Here is a 15,234-nt window from a genome sequence, read left to right as displayed (position 1 = left end):
GGTTACTCAGCAGATTCAGTACAGAACTGACTTTAAAGAATATCATTGCAAAGCACACACAATATAATTTGAGTGATATCTAATACATCTGACCAGCACAGCACTGTGGCTGAGTCCATGTGGACTTCAAGGCGTTTGGATGACCGAAATATGATGCAGTTGCCCTTTAAAAATGGACAGTCCTGAGATTGGTTATACCTGTAAACTCGAATCAATTAAGTATCGTTGATGGAACCAAAGATGATCTTTACGACATGTCTGCTGTTGGCATCTCCTCTCAGGAGCAGCAGAGATTACCCAGCATGCATCAGGGCTGTCAGGGAGGATTCAGTGTGGTCAGTGTGTCTGTTGTCAGTAGAAAATGGTGCATGGCGAGAGCAAACAATGGGGTGACTCCCTTGGTCGTAATTGAATGTGACTGCATTTGTTTGAAAGGTGGCGGAAGTTGAAGTGGGAAGTGTGTTACGCAGCAGAGAGAACGCACATGAGGCGATTCGTGTCGGTACGCAAATAGGCTAAGCATTAGAAACCGTGGCGTAAGTTTCACCTTGCAGCCAGACCATGGCTTTCTGTTCTGAACCACCAAATATTTTTTTTTTGGTTACTTCTAGGCCTAGTTCTCTGTTTGCTGGAACATTAGGTTTTCAGTGGATTTCCAGGCCTAAGCTACCTTACTGACAAACATTACCAGAAATTTCTAAAATTAATCTACTTATAATATTAAGGCTGAATATTTAAATAGAAATAAAGAGGCCGGAAGAAAGAGATTACTGCTTTGTCTGAAATGTGAACATTTTGAATTAGGGATTGGATATAAAAGATTAGTGGAAGATGTAATTGGTCCAGTAGTGTCATTCAAAGGGATCATTACCCTGTTATTTAGCCTAATATTTCTGGAGAATATATGAGCCTAGTTTCCAGTTCAAACAGTTTGTGCCAGGGCTAGTCTGTGATGTGTGGGTTAGGAAGCAAGGTCTTGTATTCTCGTTTCATGGTGACACTTTTCATTAGTGCCCTGACCTCACCTCAAAGCATTGGAATTTTCTCATTAGAATTCCATTGGGCTTTTCTAAACTGCCCCAGTGCATATTTTCTTGGTATCTCTCTATAGCTGTGATCAGAATACATGTATTTTTGTTGGTATTTTGGTACTTCATGTTTCCCCTGTCATTGATCTACTGGTGTGGGTGAAATTAGTTAAACAGTCCCGGTTTGAATGTTGGGGTGACGGTTAACATTCAGTACAGAGAGACTGGTGGATTCAAATGAAATCCGCATTTGTATTATTTTTGGTGTTGTCGCTAAGCTTATTTTTGTGTCTGTCATTATTCTCAGTGCTGCTGGCAGTCTAAGTTCCTGCTTTATGATTAGTACAGAGCGGCTGTTCCGCTGTTTTCTTGGTTCTGTGTGAACGATCAAAGAAGGAGCAAGGAGGGTTTTTGGGGAGGGGTGATACTGGTCCCTCAACCCGTGTGTTGTGTACTGATAACCCCCTTCCCCCACCCTTTCCCCTCCTGAAAACCTCTGTTTCCTGTTCGAGGGTAATGTAGTTCTGCGAGGCGCGGAAGTACGTATGGACCCCTGGCATGTGTGTGTCCGTGTGTGCGTGTGTGAGTGTGTTTGTGCGTGTGTGTGTGTGTGTGTGTGTGTGTGAGTGTGTGTGTGTGTGTGAGTGTGTGTATGTGTGCATGTGCCTGAGATTTCCGCTGCATGTCGTGGTTTTGGTGTACGCTGCACCGAGAGGCTAGCCGTTGGCACGTTTAGCTTTGTGCAGCTTCCGTCCCTGCGGCCCTGTAAGGCAGCAGGCCTCAGTGTGGCGGTCTGCGCTGCGCTAGCGAGCGCAGCATATCTCTCAGGCTGCGTCAGATGAGCTTTATGCTGTGTGATTACGCGTGGAAGTGTGTCAGCGCTGAACGTACGAGGCCGAGCACTGACATACTTTCTCCTTATCCCTCTCTCTGCCGTGCATGAGGGAGAGAGAGAGGGAAAGGGAGGGCCAAGAGAGACGGAGAGGAGGAGAGAGGCAGACGGGTGGCGTCGGGGCAAGGTAGAGGCATGGCTGTACGTTTGTTCTGGCGCCCAGCCGTGTGTGATCCGGAGCCTGAGACAATCACGGGTCACTGATCTGTACTCTGCATTCAAACTCTGTCTTTGACCCCTGCAATCTTTAGCCCCCTAGCGCCTGACCTGCAGCCCAGAACACGAGCCAACTTCACTTCCTGTGCAGATGACCCTAATTAACCTTTTGAAGAGCAGGTTTTGTGTAATGTTTTGTCAGTGTTCTAGAACTCCATTGCATTCCATTTCCGGTAGTGGTTGTTACATCAGCATTAGAACATTCAGTTAAGAACGTTCTAATCACATATTAACAATTCTAGTTAACAACAGTAGTTAATATTGGGGGCTGCCAAACAAATTGATCCATGCTTGTGTTTAGTGTTCCGCTGTGTGTTCAGCACTCTGTTTTCAGTGTTCTGTGTTCTCAGCCTATTGGCTTAGAGGAATGAATGGTCTCAGTCTGAATGGAATGTGCCATCTGAATTCAGTGTATACAGTAGGCCTACTTTCCCAGTGTACTGCACAAAAGGAAATACTTTATCTTCTTTCTACAACCAAGTCAGTTATTCCTTGATCTCTGTTGTAGTCCATTGATAAATTATTTATCAGTGCAGAGTGATTCACCAAGCCCTCAGGGTTTTGTGGTGGCGCAGAAGAATTTCTTTACCCAGGAATAAAATTCACCCGCCTTCCTGTTTGCGTACCGTTTTCCTGATCGGCTGCGTTTACCAACATGGTGCAGAAAGCGATGCCCTCTTTATGGGCAGCAACATAGATAAATGATGTGTGTTCACTGGGATATAGCACTGTATTTGTACCACTGCAAAGGTTACTCATTTACAGGTGCAGTATTCAGAGCTAGAAACCGATGTCTCCAATGAAATGCTCCAAAAGCAAAACTGAAATATTGCCCTTCTCTGTGGTCTTCTGTGGTTTACTTTGCATAATCTTGCTGTTATTATTGAACAAATGGTTTCAAATAGAAACTCTTTAAAATGTAGGCTATTGTTTGGGCTTGGTCCTCATGAATTTGTGAACTTTCTGTTCCCTCTTCTAAGTTTAAAATAGGACTTCTGAGGGTAAAACAAATAATTAGTGAAGTGAAGCTGTTCACTGTCACCTGGGGACTAAAGATTGTGCCATGTCTGTCAAGTGTGGCAGCTAAGAACAACATCTTAATGCCTTAGTAAAGTCTTCATCCTTACTACGTATCTTTGTATGAGTCTGTGTCAAAGTCTTCCCCGTTTTGCTGTTCCAATTAATTTCATATTAATTTCAAGGCCTTTTTTAAAAGCGAGAGCAAGCACTTTTCTAAAATAAAGATTTTAGGCAGAACATTTACAGTTCCTATCTAATTATGAACATGCTTTTATTCTGTTAAATAAGCATCGTTAAAAGGTGAAGGAAGGTAAGTCTGCCATTAGAAGTTCCCCAGAGGTGGAGGGTCCATTTTCCTCATTGTCTGTGGCAGTCATCTGCTCTGCATGTTATAGTGCTCCTGGTATTCACTGAGAGACCTGTGCAGTGGAGGAACAGTTGCTGAACACATGAGTGCACCCCCCCATAACATCTGGCCCTCTGCAACCAAGGCGACTGTTGTCAGGGCAACTCCCTCCAGACAGTGTGGCTATGCGGTAGGAGAGGAAATGGAGTGGGGAAGTCTGATGTAGGAATCATTCAGACATTACTTATTACTTGCAGGGGAGGGGAAAGGTGCTAGCAAACTCCTCTTTTTCCTCCTGTAGTTTTTTCGGCGTGGTGGTTGGATCCAGTGCCCCTCCCACTGGCTTGTCTGAGTTTGAACCCAAGCTCTGGCATCTACACTGAATACCTGGGCAGCTGCAGTCAGCAGTTTGGGGGGGATGTCTGGTATTGTCTGTTGCTGCTCTCAGATGCGGCCTACACTCAATAATTATCTGTTTTGTCCTTAAGTGGACTGCATACAATATGTAAAACGTCCACCCCAGCATGTGTGTGTGTGCATGCGGGTGTGTGTGGGTGCTGTTTGAGGTGGCCAGATGTGATAGGTAGTCATTTATCCTCTGGGACAGTGCATCATATGGCATCCACAGGAAAGAGCCAGTGGATGTGACACTCTCACCTCCAGGTCAGGCCTAATAACATTAACTTCCATTTTTTCTTAATTTTACTTGCTGTCTTGTATGGGTGGATTATGAGCTGAATGTCCCTCCCTTAATATGTCAGTCATCCCAACAGAGTATTTCTCCCATTAGGCCTTGGCCTGCAGTACCGTGTTTGAGTTCCGCTGTTTAAATTCTCATCATTGCTTTCTGCTCATGTTTGAGTAAAGATCAATTCACTGAGTCACTGAGAGGAAAATTGAGAGTTTAGCATTTGCTTAAATGCAGTTTGATTGAGTAGCTGCTTAAGGACAGTCTCTAACGAGTCATGGGTTGGAATGCTTGATCGTGGTAACGATTTAATGACTGTTCTCAGAAATAAAAATTAAAAGTTTGGCCTAATGCGTGCTAACCCACTGAGAACTATAATGGCCTGCCGTCATGGAGCCGCACGTTCGGGCTGAGGATCTCTTTTGGCCAATCGGATCACTAGGAAACGCTCTGAGAGGCGCATGGCCTAACTGCAAACACATGCAGACTCCAGTAATAGCTTTCTCATTTGAAACCTCATAAGAATACTCAGTGACTTAAGCCAGACCGCACTTACAATAAATTGCGTATAGTTCTGGTTCTGGTCTTTCTGTGTTCTCTGTAATTTATTCAAGGGAAATGTATTCCTCATCATCTGAGGATGCATTCAGAAATCTTTTTTTTTTTTTTTTTTACAGTGCCTGTCAGTGCTCTTGGTGGGAAATGGAGTCTTGTGTAGGCAACCCGGGTGTCAGGACAAAGGGCAGCACCGATGGTAGTGGCGTCTGGCCTGGTAATTAGGGTTTTCTGCCGTGTTGTCTGGTTCCCCTAGGCTGTCTGTCCTGTTATCCCCTGATTGAGGCATAGATCTGGGGAGTTGGTGCACCAGCACAATCTGCTGTCATATCTTATAGTGAATTCACTGTCTGTGCCCCTTCCCCACCCCTGTGTCAGAATGCATGTAAGTGGAATTTTGTAACACTGTGACACTATTAAAGTTTGATGAAATTCAAGCTGGCTTTCAGATGGTTTCCATTGATCTTTGCGGTTTAAACAGGCACCATAACTGCTGCTAAAGAACAGTGGCTGAACCAGCATTACTGATGTAAATTAAACTGAGACAGACCTGATGCACATTTTTACGACTGCCCAGGAAAGTTAACCTCTTGCTCTTTTTATAAGTGCCCCCCCCCCCCCAACCTCCCAAACACACTGTCCACACACCTACGCAGAGATAGAGATAGCAATGATATCATCTTTTTTTCAGCAATATTCTTTAGTACTATCAAAAATGGTAATTTTCTGCGGATCCAAGAATTGATAATATGATTCATGTCGTCACATCGCCCACCGTTGTTGGATTCCTCTGTAAAATGTCTACTCCCTTCACAGTCCCACAGAAGCTACAGTCCATCTGTCAGCTGACTCATTCTTACACAGAATTACAGCTGGTTATATTGAAGCAATTCACATTCCATATTATTATACCTTGGAACTTTCCTTCCTCAAACATAATAATAATAATAATAATAATAATAATAATAATAAATATAGCTGCAAGCTGCAATGAAGGAGCCAAGCATTATAATGGGTAAAACGTCCGATTCGGCCCACAGTGGCTCTTTTGACGCACTTGCTCTCCAGGCTCTGACATTAACTGATGCAGGATCGATGGAGCCTGATATATGGCTAATTCGGTTTTAGCTGCTTGATGCCACCTCTGAGTTTGCCCTGTTCTGTCTGTGCACCCCCAGGGCCTCCAAGATGGCCAAAAAACAAAATGGCTAACAAAATATCTACCAAAAATGACGGCTTTGCCATCATATTTGTTGGATAACTTGGATAATCTTTTAAAGACTCTTAAAGGCAATTGTGTAAAGAGCTAATTGTCAAATTTACAGCTATATTGGTCCCGAGTTCAAGAAGGAGAGGATTCATGTGTTCTATTTCCAAGATAGCCAAATACCAAAATGACACCAAGGCTGCTTTGTTTGTGGCTAATAATCTTCACTGCAATGGTCCACAACAAGTTTGGTTGAAATATCTGATTTCATTCCAGTGTAATTGCCATCTACACCTTTTATCTGGTATAGCACCCCCAAGTAGCAAAATCTAATTAAACTTGGTGGGTGCCCCTTAGACCCGGGGGGTAGAGGGGTACCAAGTTTGGCATCATTACATCAAAGCATTGGAGAGATATGGCTCACTTTCTGTTTGGTGCCTTTGCCCTCAATCACGATTCTAGGCCAAATGGTTCAGATGTTACAGCCAAAGGTTTACAGTAAGTCCTTGTTGGCACTACAGGTGTTAATGTGCTGACCCCAAATTTGGTGAGGTGATACCTTGGTCCATTGTCTATCAGTGTGCCAAATTTCACGAAAATCCACCAGACAGTTCTAGGAGCTGCCATAGACTCCCAGGGTGGAATAATAATAATAATAATAATAATAATAATAATAATAGTAAAAAAAACTAGCAAATACAATGGGTGCCTACGCACGTATGGTGCTCGGCCCATAATAATAACAATCCATTGTTGGTTGTTGCGATTATTGTTAGTAGTGTTGTGTTACTTTAGTTTATTAATCTTTTTACAGACTCATCATCTCTGTATGTAAGTGTGAACACACGCTGCTGTGTCGCAGTGAGGTTCCAGATCATACGCATGAGAAAGGGCAGCAGGCATTCACCACCACTCCGCAGCCCCCTCCAGCTGTAGCTTAGCATGGCTGGGACCGTTAGCATTTGGAACAGGGACCTCCTGTGATAGCCAAGCTAGCTGCTGCTGCTGGGCTGGACGAGGAAAGTGATTGTTATAGTGACTCAGTCCCTGCAGGAGACATGAAACAGAGGTGCCGGATCGCTGTGCCCGTTTATTAATGATCCCACGGAATTTATTGCGGGAGCACGGGTGTTCCCAGCGTGCCGGCCAAATTCCCAGAGTTGCCGTAAGTACGGCTTAGTCTCTTCGTTCCCTAGCTTAATTGGGTAAATAAATCAGCCCCAGCTGGTATGTGATGAGAGTTCTGGGGCAGGTGGATACTGCGCATTGGTGCTGGTTGAGGCAAGTCCCTGTTTGCGATGAATGAAGGAGCACAGTAGGCCTGTATGAAAGGAGCCCATGGTTGGGCCCTGGAGCCACAGTAATGCAAAGTCACCCTCTGTGGAAACGAGTTGGGGAACTGTGTCATCCCGCTCCTACTTATGCCCTCCTGCTGCCAGTGCCCCCCCCCAGTGTAGGGAAATATCGGTGAATCCCACAGTCTGCTTAAATACTATATGCCAAGAAGATTTAGCGTGTGGCGCTCAGTCCTCCGGGAGGTTCGATTCATCAGAGGCTGGCAAACTGGGGGAGGAATGGACTTTTAAGAGCTTGGTTTCCTTGGTAACAGTTGTGTGTGTGTGTGTGTGTGTGTGTGTTACTGGCATTGAAGTCAGGGAATAAGCACTTGGGTATTAATGCGAAAGCTTCAACGTGAATTATTTACTCTAGATCCTGCAAATAACTGTGTAAGTAAAGGTTAGTGTGTCTTAGCAGAACAAAAGATTTGCATTTCTCATTTTAATGAACAGACTGTCAACATTACACCACAGTCAGAGAGATTAAGGAGATTCAGTGTTGTGTTATTATTAGGTTTATTACATAAAATGGTGTGATTTATTTTTTTTAGTTAATTTATGGTTTTGCGCTTCTTTAAATTATGGTGTCTGCTGCTAGGTGTCCTCAGGGGTAGGGAAATGAGAATGCAAAAGATCACACACACCTGTGTGGTGGTCGCCCTGCAGCTTTTGATTCCTACGAGCCTATCTCAGAAGCTTTGTCCTGGCCTTACATGGCATCTGTATGAGATGCCAAGTTCAGTCACGGAAGATGGTGGTCAGTCAGTACAGCTCATGTTTCAATCCCCAATATACGTCCCTGACACACATGGTGTTACGCCAAGCTATCAACAGGGGGTGCTAGTCTCCCCCTAGCGCTTGTGGTTCTTTTGTGTCTTGGTAATGGAGAGCACCTGTATGGAGCCTAATTAAGATGCTCTGGTTGGCTTCTTCGGGCCTTTCCCTCACACCAGGACCGCATGGCCCCGGCTATGATCCCGGTTACTTCGGATATAGATTTTGTTGTGTATGGATGTAGCAACTTTTTTAAATAAACAATGACTTCATTGGGAAACCTGTTGTCGGCTCTAATTAGTGTAGTTGTCAGACCATGTAACATCAGTGGGGGCTCGTCCATGATCTGAACTGAGAACTATACTCCTACACCAACATGTTCATTCTCCGGATGAACCTTCAGTCCCTGCTTAGGTTACATACAGCATAATTGAAGCCGACACCAGGAGGCACACATGGAAACCCTGGGCACCCCCATGCAATTCACTTGTGGCTTTGCCCTTGGATTCTGCCTTTCATAACATCAGTCCTACATGCATCAGCCCCTTGACTTGCTGTCCTGGCTTTATGCAGGTACATGCAGCAAGATAATGGCCACTTCACACAGCCCTGAAACGCCTCTGCACACTCCGTTTTCACCGGGGAGTGCTTTATCCCGCTGGCAGATGCGTTAGGAAGCGTGTCTGGCCATAATGAGGGCTGGAGGAAGGTGAACGGCAAGCTCTGCCTATAACAAGCGGGGATCTGCCTCTTCTCCGCTCTGTCTCCCCTGCCCTTAGCCGTGTACATATGAATTAGAGTCATTCCCAATCAGATGAGGAGCACAGCTACCTGTGGAAAGGCCTGCTGGGGCAGACATTGTTTTGGCTGCCTCTTGAATGTTATCTGTGTACGGAGTGCAGCAATCTTAGCCTAACGGTCCTCCTCAATGTCCTTTCAGCTGAAAGATAATAAAAATGAAAAGGCTTTTTTCCAGAACTCTTGGTACTGTGCCTCATACTCCATTGCAGAATTGACGCATAGATAACGTGACTCGTTCATTATGGTGGCAGTGCAGGGTGGCATCGCATGCCAGCTTTGCCGCTCCTTAGCACTATTGCCAGCTGTGTGCTCCGTAATGCACACGGAAGCCCCCCTTTGTCAACAGGCAACGTCCTCATGGGACACTTCCTCGCCCTGCGTGTTTACACACTAAACCTGCCTTCTATTTCTCTGTGGTTTTCTTTGCTGGCAGCAGATGTCCTTTCACTTGTTTTCAACACATTTGCTCACTGTTGCACCACACCTTGTCTTAGAGGCTTTAAACAGGAGGTTACTGAACAGTGCCCGCTGATGGAATTCACACATATGTTACAAGAACGTTAGGTTCCTTATATTCTGAAACATTCTCATGTCTTTGGCAATGAAAGAAATGTAATTCTTTGATTCCTCTTTCAGTATGGAGGACAAAAAGCTAATTCACTACCAAATATTATGAGTCTGACTCTTCATGAGTGTTTTTAGTCACTTATGCCATGTATCCACTCTTACTCCGTCTGTCTGGCTGGTGATGCTTGGGAAGGAAAGCGTAGACGGTGAGTAGAGTGTGTTTGACAGTCTTGGTGATGGGACCGGGGGGGTCCAGATTGACCGTATGGGGCCACGGTGAGAAGTCGTAAGCTCTGGATCAATAACTGCTTGTCAAGCGGAAGGGCAGAGATTGAAGCCATTAATTCTTCCAGTACGACGGCTCTTGTGAGTGTCGAGGGCCCCCCACACTTCACATGGCCCCCTTCCTTAGCATGCTATAAGAACGCCAGAAACCCCAGAGGCCCCGCCTCTGTAACCACGCCATTCCCAGTCCGATTGGCCCATAGGAAAGGTCTCTTGTTACAGCTTTGCTTACAAAGGACAAATCAGTTTGATTATGATTAATTTTACCGGGCCGGGCTTGGAAACGTCACAGCTTTGTGAGTGACAGATCTGTGAGCCAAAATGGGGTCCGTAATTAGCGCGCTAAAAGGGCCCGGCCGCAGCCTCTGGGAAAAAGCCTGAGAGATAATGACTTTAGCGGGAATCATATTCTGCTGCGCGGAGCTCTCTGCATGATGTTATTGATTGAGATTTAGGAGTGCCTGGCAGCTGTGTATCACTGCTCTCTGCCAGTATCCTGTCTGCAGTTAATAGTATTAACCCAGCGTTTTTTTTGCACTGATTTGCAGTCTGCATGCGCATTGCCTGACATGGACTGTCTTGGGTCAGATGCACACACTGATGGCCAACTCCCCAGAGAAGGCCTGTAGTATTTTAACATCTCCTCATCATTATTACAACTGGGCTGACACGGGCTCGGAGCCAAAAGGTTATTATTCTTAATTAGACCCTTCAGATGCCAGGCTTTTCCTGCAGTGCTCACATTAATTCTTCTGATTGGCCACCTTTGTGATTATAGCTGATGCGGCACTTTTCCCATCCCATCCCATCGCCAGGCATCTTCGTTCAGGCCGTGCCCTTTTGTTTGCATTTTGCAAAACGTACACTTGACCGTTCCACACGATGTGTATCTTATCGCAAACCACTAAAGCGAGATTCCAGATGCACAGTTTGGATCTGAACTTGGGTTCGAACTGTACACATTCTGGCCACAGACACGCTGGGGAAAAAGGAGAGAGGGAGCCTGAAAGAGAAAAGTGGAGGGACAGATAGTTAGAGAAAAAGAAAGAGAGACTGAAAGACAGAGCAAGATGGAGTGAGAGAGAGGAAGAAGGTAGAGAGAGAGGCAGAAAGATTTTGAGAGAGAGAGAGTGGCCTCTGCTTTACTCAGCTTTTATTCACCCCTCAGGGAAGGGTAACAGTTTTTGGACAGCAGACGGATACAAGCTCATGTTTGGAGGTGAACTAGGCATCCCAGGGGGCCCGGCTGGGCGGGGCCAGCTCGCTGCCAGACATTTTCAGGAACATTGCAGCCTCAGAGAGGATCCCAGGCAGTGTAATAGGATTATGATAAACACACACTGTGCAGCTACTGGCGGAATGTGTTAGATGAGTATTGGGCGCTGGTCCCGTGCGTGCATGCGTGCATGCGTGTTTGCGTGCGTGTCTGTATTGATGCGTGTGTGCACGCGTGAGCATGTGCGTACACTTAAAGGCTTGAAATGAAAAGATGGTCCTTTTCTGCATGGGCAGACATGAGCTGTGTCCTTTTGTGCCCAAACATCCACTGACAATGCTGGCTGCGCTTGTCAAGTACTGGCTGGGATTGAACGGAAGTCGCTCTCCTGTGATGCTGGTATGCATTTGTGTTTGAGTGGGCTTGTGCTTTTAAAAAAAAAAAGCCTATGTATCAAAATGATTCCGGACTCATCCCAGCTGAGCTGCCAGGATGCGTAGCCACCTAAAGTGTGAGACAGAGTGCAGTGATACGCCCTGCTGTGCGGGATTTCATCCTGGCCGTGCCGGCGCTGTGTTTACCGAGGGTGGCGGTCGAACGCCAGGCTCGCCTCCTCCCCCGCGTTGCGTGAGGTAGCGCCTGCAGTCTGCTCGCGCCCGCCGCCTTCGGACTGCAGTCCTCAGCCGCGGTAAATGCGCCTCTCGGCTGCTGCGGCTGCGCAGAGCGGAAAGAAGCGACGGCCGGTACGAACGCATCTCACAAGTTCGGCACGCTATTCAGGAAGGGTGTGACAGTGACGGAACAGGCCTACAAAAAAGACTGGGTCTTTGAAGTGCGAATAAACAGTATGCTTCTTTAGCCCTGTGACACAACCCCTTCCCTGTATTCCTCTTGCTACAGTTAAATGGCTTATCTACTAATTCAGAATCCACTGTTTATTCCTTCTATGTATACATTGCTCTATTTCAGGTCGATGTATGTATACAAAGCTTTCATCGCCATCAGAATCTCGCTGTCTCTCTAATTGGTATGGAATGCTTAGCTCCACCGCCAGATTCAGGAAAGAACCGCTATTGTCTTTAACCACAGCTCATAGAGTTCTGGACTGTCCGTGCTCCTCACTCATCGTCTAAAGGGGCTGGATTCAGTCTTACTGCCAAGGACTTTGTGTGTAACCTTCTGTAACACATTTTATAAAGTGTGCTTTCACATAGTTTTCAGTTAATTTCAGCAAGTGTTACACTCTCTTAAACTTTCTTCTCAAAGTTGAGGACAAAGTATTTTGTGGTGACATTGAATCTCAGTTAAGGTTGTTTTGTTTTATGTGAGGGAGGAGACCATGTTGCCTGGATTCTTTCCAAATATTTTCGGCCAACATTTGATTTCTTTCTGCAGGACTGAGGGGATGATGATGGCAGAAACGTGAAGGGCACTCCCACCGAGGTCGAGACTACCGCACGACCAACGCTTTCTGATTCGGGGTTTCTGACGGACCGAGAGGCACTCGAGAGGGGAGGCGAAGATGTCGACGCCAGCGTCAAAAAAGAATCGCGGCAAGGGGGAGAAGCCGGAGGCTACTATCGACACTTTGCAGTCGGCCAATGAGGAGCTGCGAACCAAGCTGACTGACATCCAGATCGAGATGCAGCAGGAGAAGGGCAAGGTAGGCCACGCCCCCCCTCTTTATTCCTTATCCAATCACAATGCAGCTCTCATTACAACATTTTTCCTCTCCTGTCTGTGGAGGTGGTGATTCATTTCAAAAGCATATACCTGGGACTGGCACCTGTCGACAGTTAGGTGCCCTGCCATGCAGAGAGGTAATAAGCAGTAATGAGCGGTAGTAAGTGGTAACGACCAGCACCAGACAAAGCCGTATTAAATTTAGTGCGTCTTTCTGATTTCTCCTCTTTTTTCTTCTTACCTTCAATGTGAATGGTGCATGTGTGTGGAACTGGGCAGCGTTCTGAGGCCTTTGTTTGATATTCAGGCCATGTTTCTCCTCTGCAGCTGTCAAATGATGCAGTTTTTCGTGTAATCTACTTTTTACTTTCAGCATTCAATGAAAAAAAAAGATCCAATCAGAATCAAAATTCTGTCAGCGTCTCCCTGGATAATGGCGGCTGTATCAGCGTACAGGGATACATCTTTTGTAATTGATTACAAGATGTTTAAGCATTTTACAGCATCTCTGCAATTTTACCTACACCTGTGTATATTTTTTATATTTACCAATATATCTTTCTCTTGTGTGAAGGTGGCAGTATTCCCTTGGGTGGGGTGAATGCTGTTTAATGTGCATATTGCAAAGGTGGCTATGTTGCCACTGTTTTAATAACCCCACTTTGCCCATAAGAGAACAGCAAGATGTAATGTGTTATATGTCCAGCCATGCCTTGCCTCTCCTGCTGGGAGAATATTTTGTTTATAGCTCTAGGGTTGTGGCTGTAAAAGTTAATCTTCCATCTGCCTGCAGCAAATCAATAGCGTTGCTTGCCTGGCTGTGTCTCACAGGCTAATGTGGAGATTTTTGGTTCCTCTGCCCTCAATGCCAGTTTCCCATCGGCAAAGACTGGTTCGACCATATTGTCATTTTTCTATCTGCTCTGCCTCTCTGTGTTAAGCTGTGTATTTCACTAAATGCCCCTCTTGGGACTTCTCAATGACATCATCACCTTCACAGGGAAGTACAGTAGATTTAAGCCGTACGGGCGCATTAGAATAATGGTATCCAGAAATGTGGACCAGCATAAACTACACGCATCATATATGTTGGCAAAAGAGCACCTGCTTTCACTGTTGCAGCTAGACACACTTTTTCTGTCGACTGTGCAGTTTTTGTGGGACATTGATCTGTCATTTTCCGGTTTCCTCCTCTGCTCAGCCTGGCTGTCTCTACACGCACTCACTCATCCTAGACGCCCCCATAGTTATTAAACGCAATCCTCTGCCATCTCGTCCCTCCTTTTCCCTGGCCATCACTAAAAATGAAACATGAGTTCATCTTCCTTGTGTAGAAAAGAAAAGGCGTCATTGTTCTCCGGGTGTGGCCAGTGTAGTTCTGGGGTTTGGCTCAACAAAATCTATGCAATATATTCTCATGGGAAGGTTTTCCCCTCTTTTTAAACTGAAGTGAGCAAGAGCCCAGGTGTGTGGGGGACCATATAGGTTCAGTCTCTACATTATCTACATATACTCAGAACTTATTTCATAACTCCCAATTACCTTTCTGCTAACTACACAACTTCCTCATTAATAGGGGCAGATGAAGACAAACACACTTTTACTTCCATTCAATGTCATTAGTTGATCCCTTTACTGTGTGGCCCAGGGGAATGTGGGCAGGAATTTGTACAACCTATTCAGCAAGTTTACAACACATACAGTATAGGCCCTACATTTAACGTCATGGAATCTCTTGTTACTAATGGCGATGGTTGAATCGTTAATTTGGGGCAGTGAATTGGATTGGCATATACAGTGAGCTCCATAATGTTTGGGACAAATATTCTTTTCTTGATTTGGCTCCACAGTTTTAGATTTACCACCATACAAGTTACATGTGGTTAAAGTACATATTTTCAGCTTTTATTAAAGGGTATTTTTATATATTTTGGTTTCAACATGTATAAAATACAACACTTGTTATACATAGTCCCCCATTTCAGGGCTCCATAATGCTTGGGACAAATGGCTTCACAGGTGTTTGTAATTAGTCAGGTCTGTTTAATTGCTTAGGCTTTCTTCTAGGCCTTTGATTGCCTTTAGAGCCTGTTATTGGCATTTGCCAACACGAGGACCAGAGTTGTGTCAATGAAAGTCAAGGAAGCCAGAGGCTGAGGACTAAGAAAAAACTATCAGAGACATAGGTCAAACTTAATAAAATCAACTGTTTGGAATATCATTAAGAAGAAAGAGCACTGATGAGCTCAGTAATCACAAAGGGCCTGGTAGGCCCAGGACGACCTCTACAGTTGATGACCAAAGAATTCTCACCATAATGAAGAAAAACCCCAAAGACCTGTTAGACAGATCAGAAACTCTCTTCAAAAGGCAGGCGTGAATGTGTCAGTGACTGCTGTCCACATAAGACTTCACAAACTGAACTACACAGGCTACACTGCAAGACGCACACCTCTAGTTAGCCATAATAACAGGATGGCCATGTTAGATTAGAAGTACCTGAAAGACTCTGCACGGTCCTCACCCGTGAGTTTTCATCTGTGAAACATAGTAGAGTGGGAAATCTGTACTTTAACCACTACTTTAACCTTGGAATGAATTCTTTGATTGCAAATCTAA

General features: G+C 45.2%; 1 protein-coding gene across 2 annotated transcripts in view; it reads left to right on the top strand.

Moving 5' to 3' along the window:
* Positions 1-15,234, top strand: part of jakmip1 (janus kinase and microtubule interacting protein 1) — a 66,941-nt gene that overhangs the window by 16,646 nt on the left and 35,061 nt on the right. The window contains exons 2-3 of one of the 2 annotated variants that reach the window (XM_064343574.1): positions 4,868-4,962; positions 12,328-12,595. In XM_064343574.1, the coding sequence (XP_064199644.1) occupies positions 12,455-12,595 (141 nt within the window). In that variant the 5' untranslated portion in view covers positions 4,868-4,962; positions 12,328-12,454. The remainder of the gene's footprint in view (positions 1-4,867; positions 4,963-12,327; positions 12,596-15,234) is intronic. The other variant, XM_064343575.1, reaches the window with a different exon arrangement.

Source organism: Anguilla rostrata, chromosome 7 (assembly GCF_018555375.3).
Source record: "Anguilla rostrata isolate EN2019 chromosome 7, ASM1855537v3, whole genome shotgun sequence".
Lineage (NCBI taxonomy): Eukaryota > Metazoa > Chordata > Actinopteri > Anguilliformes > Anguillidae > Anguilla > Anguilla rostrata.
The sequence above is the reverse complement of the archived record's forward strand: the minus strand, read 5'-3'. Positions and strand labels throughout refer to the sequence as shown.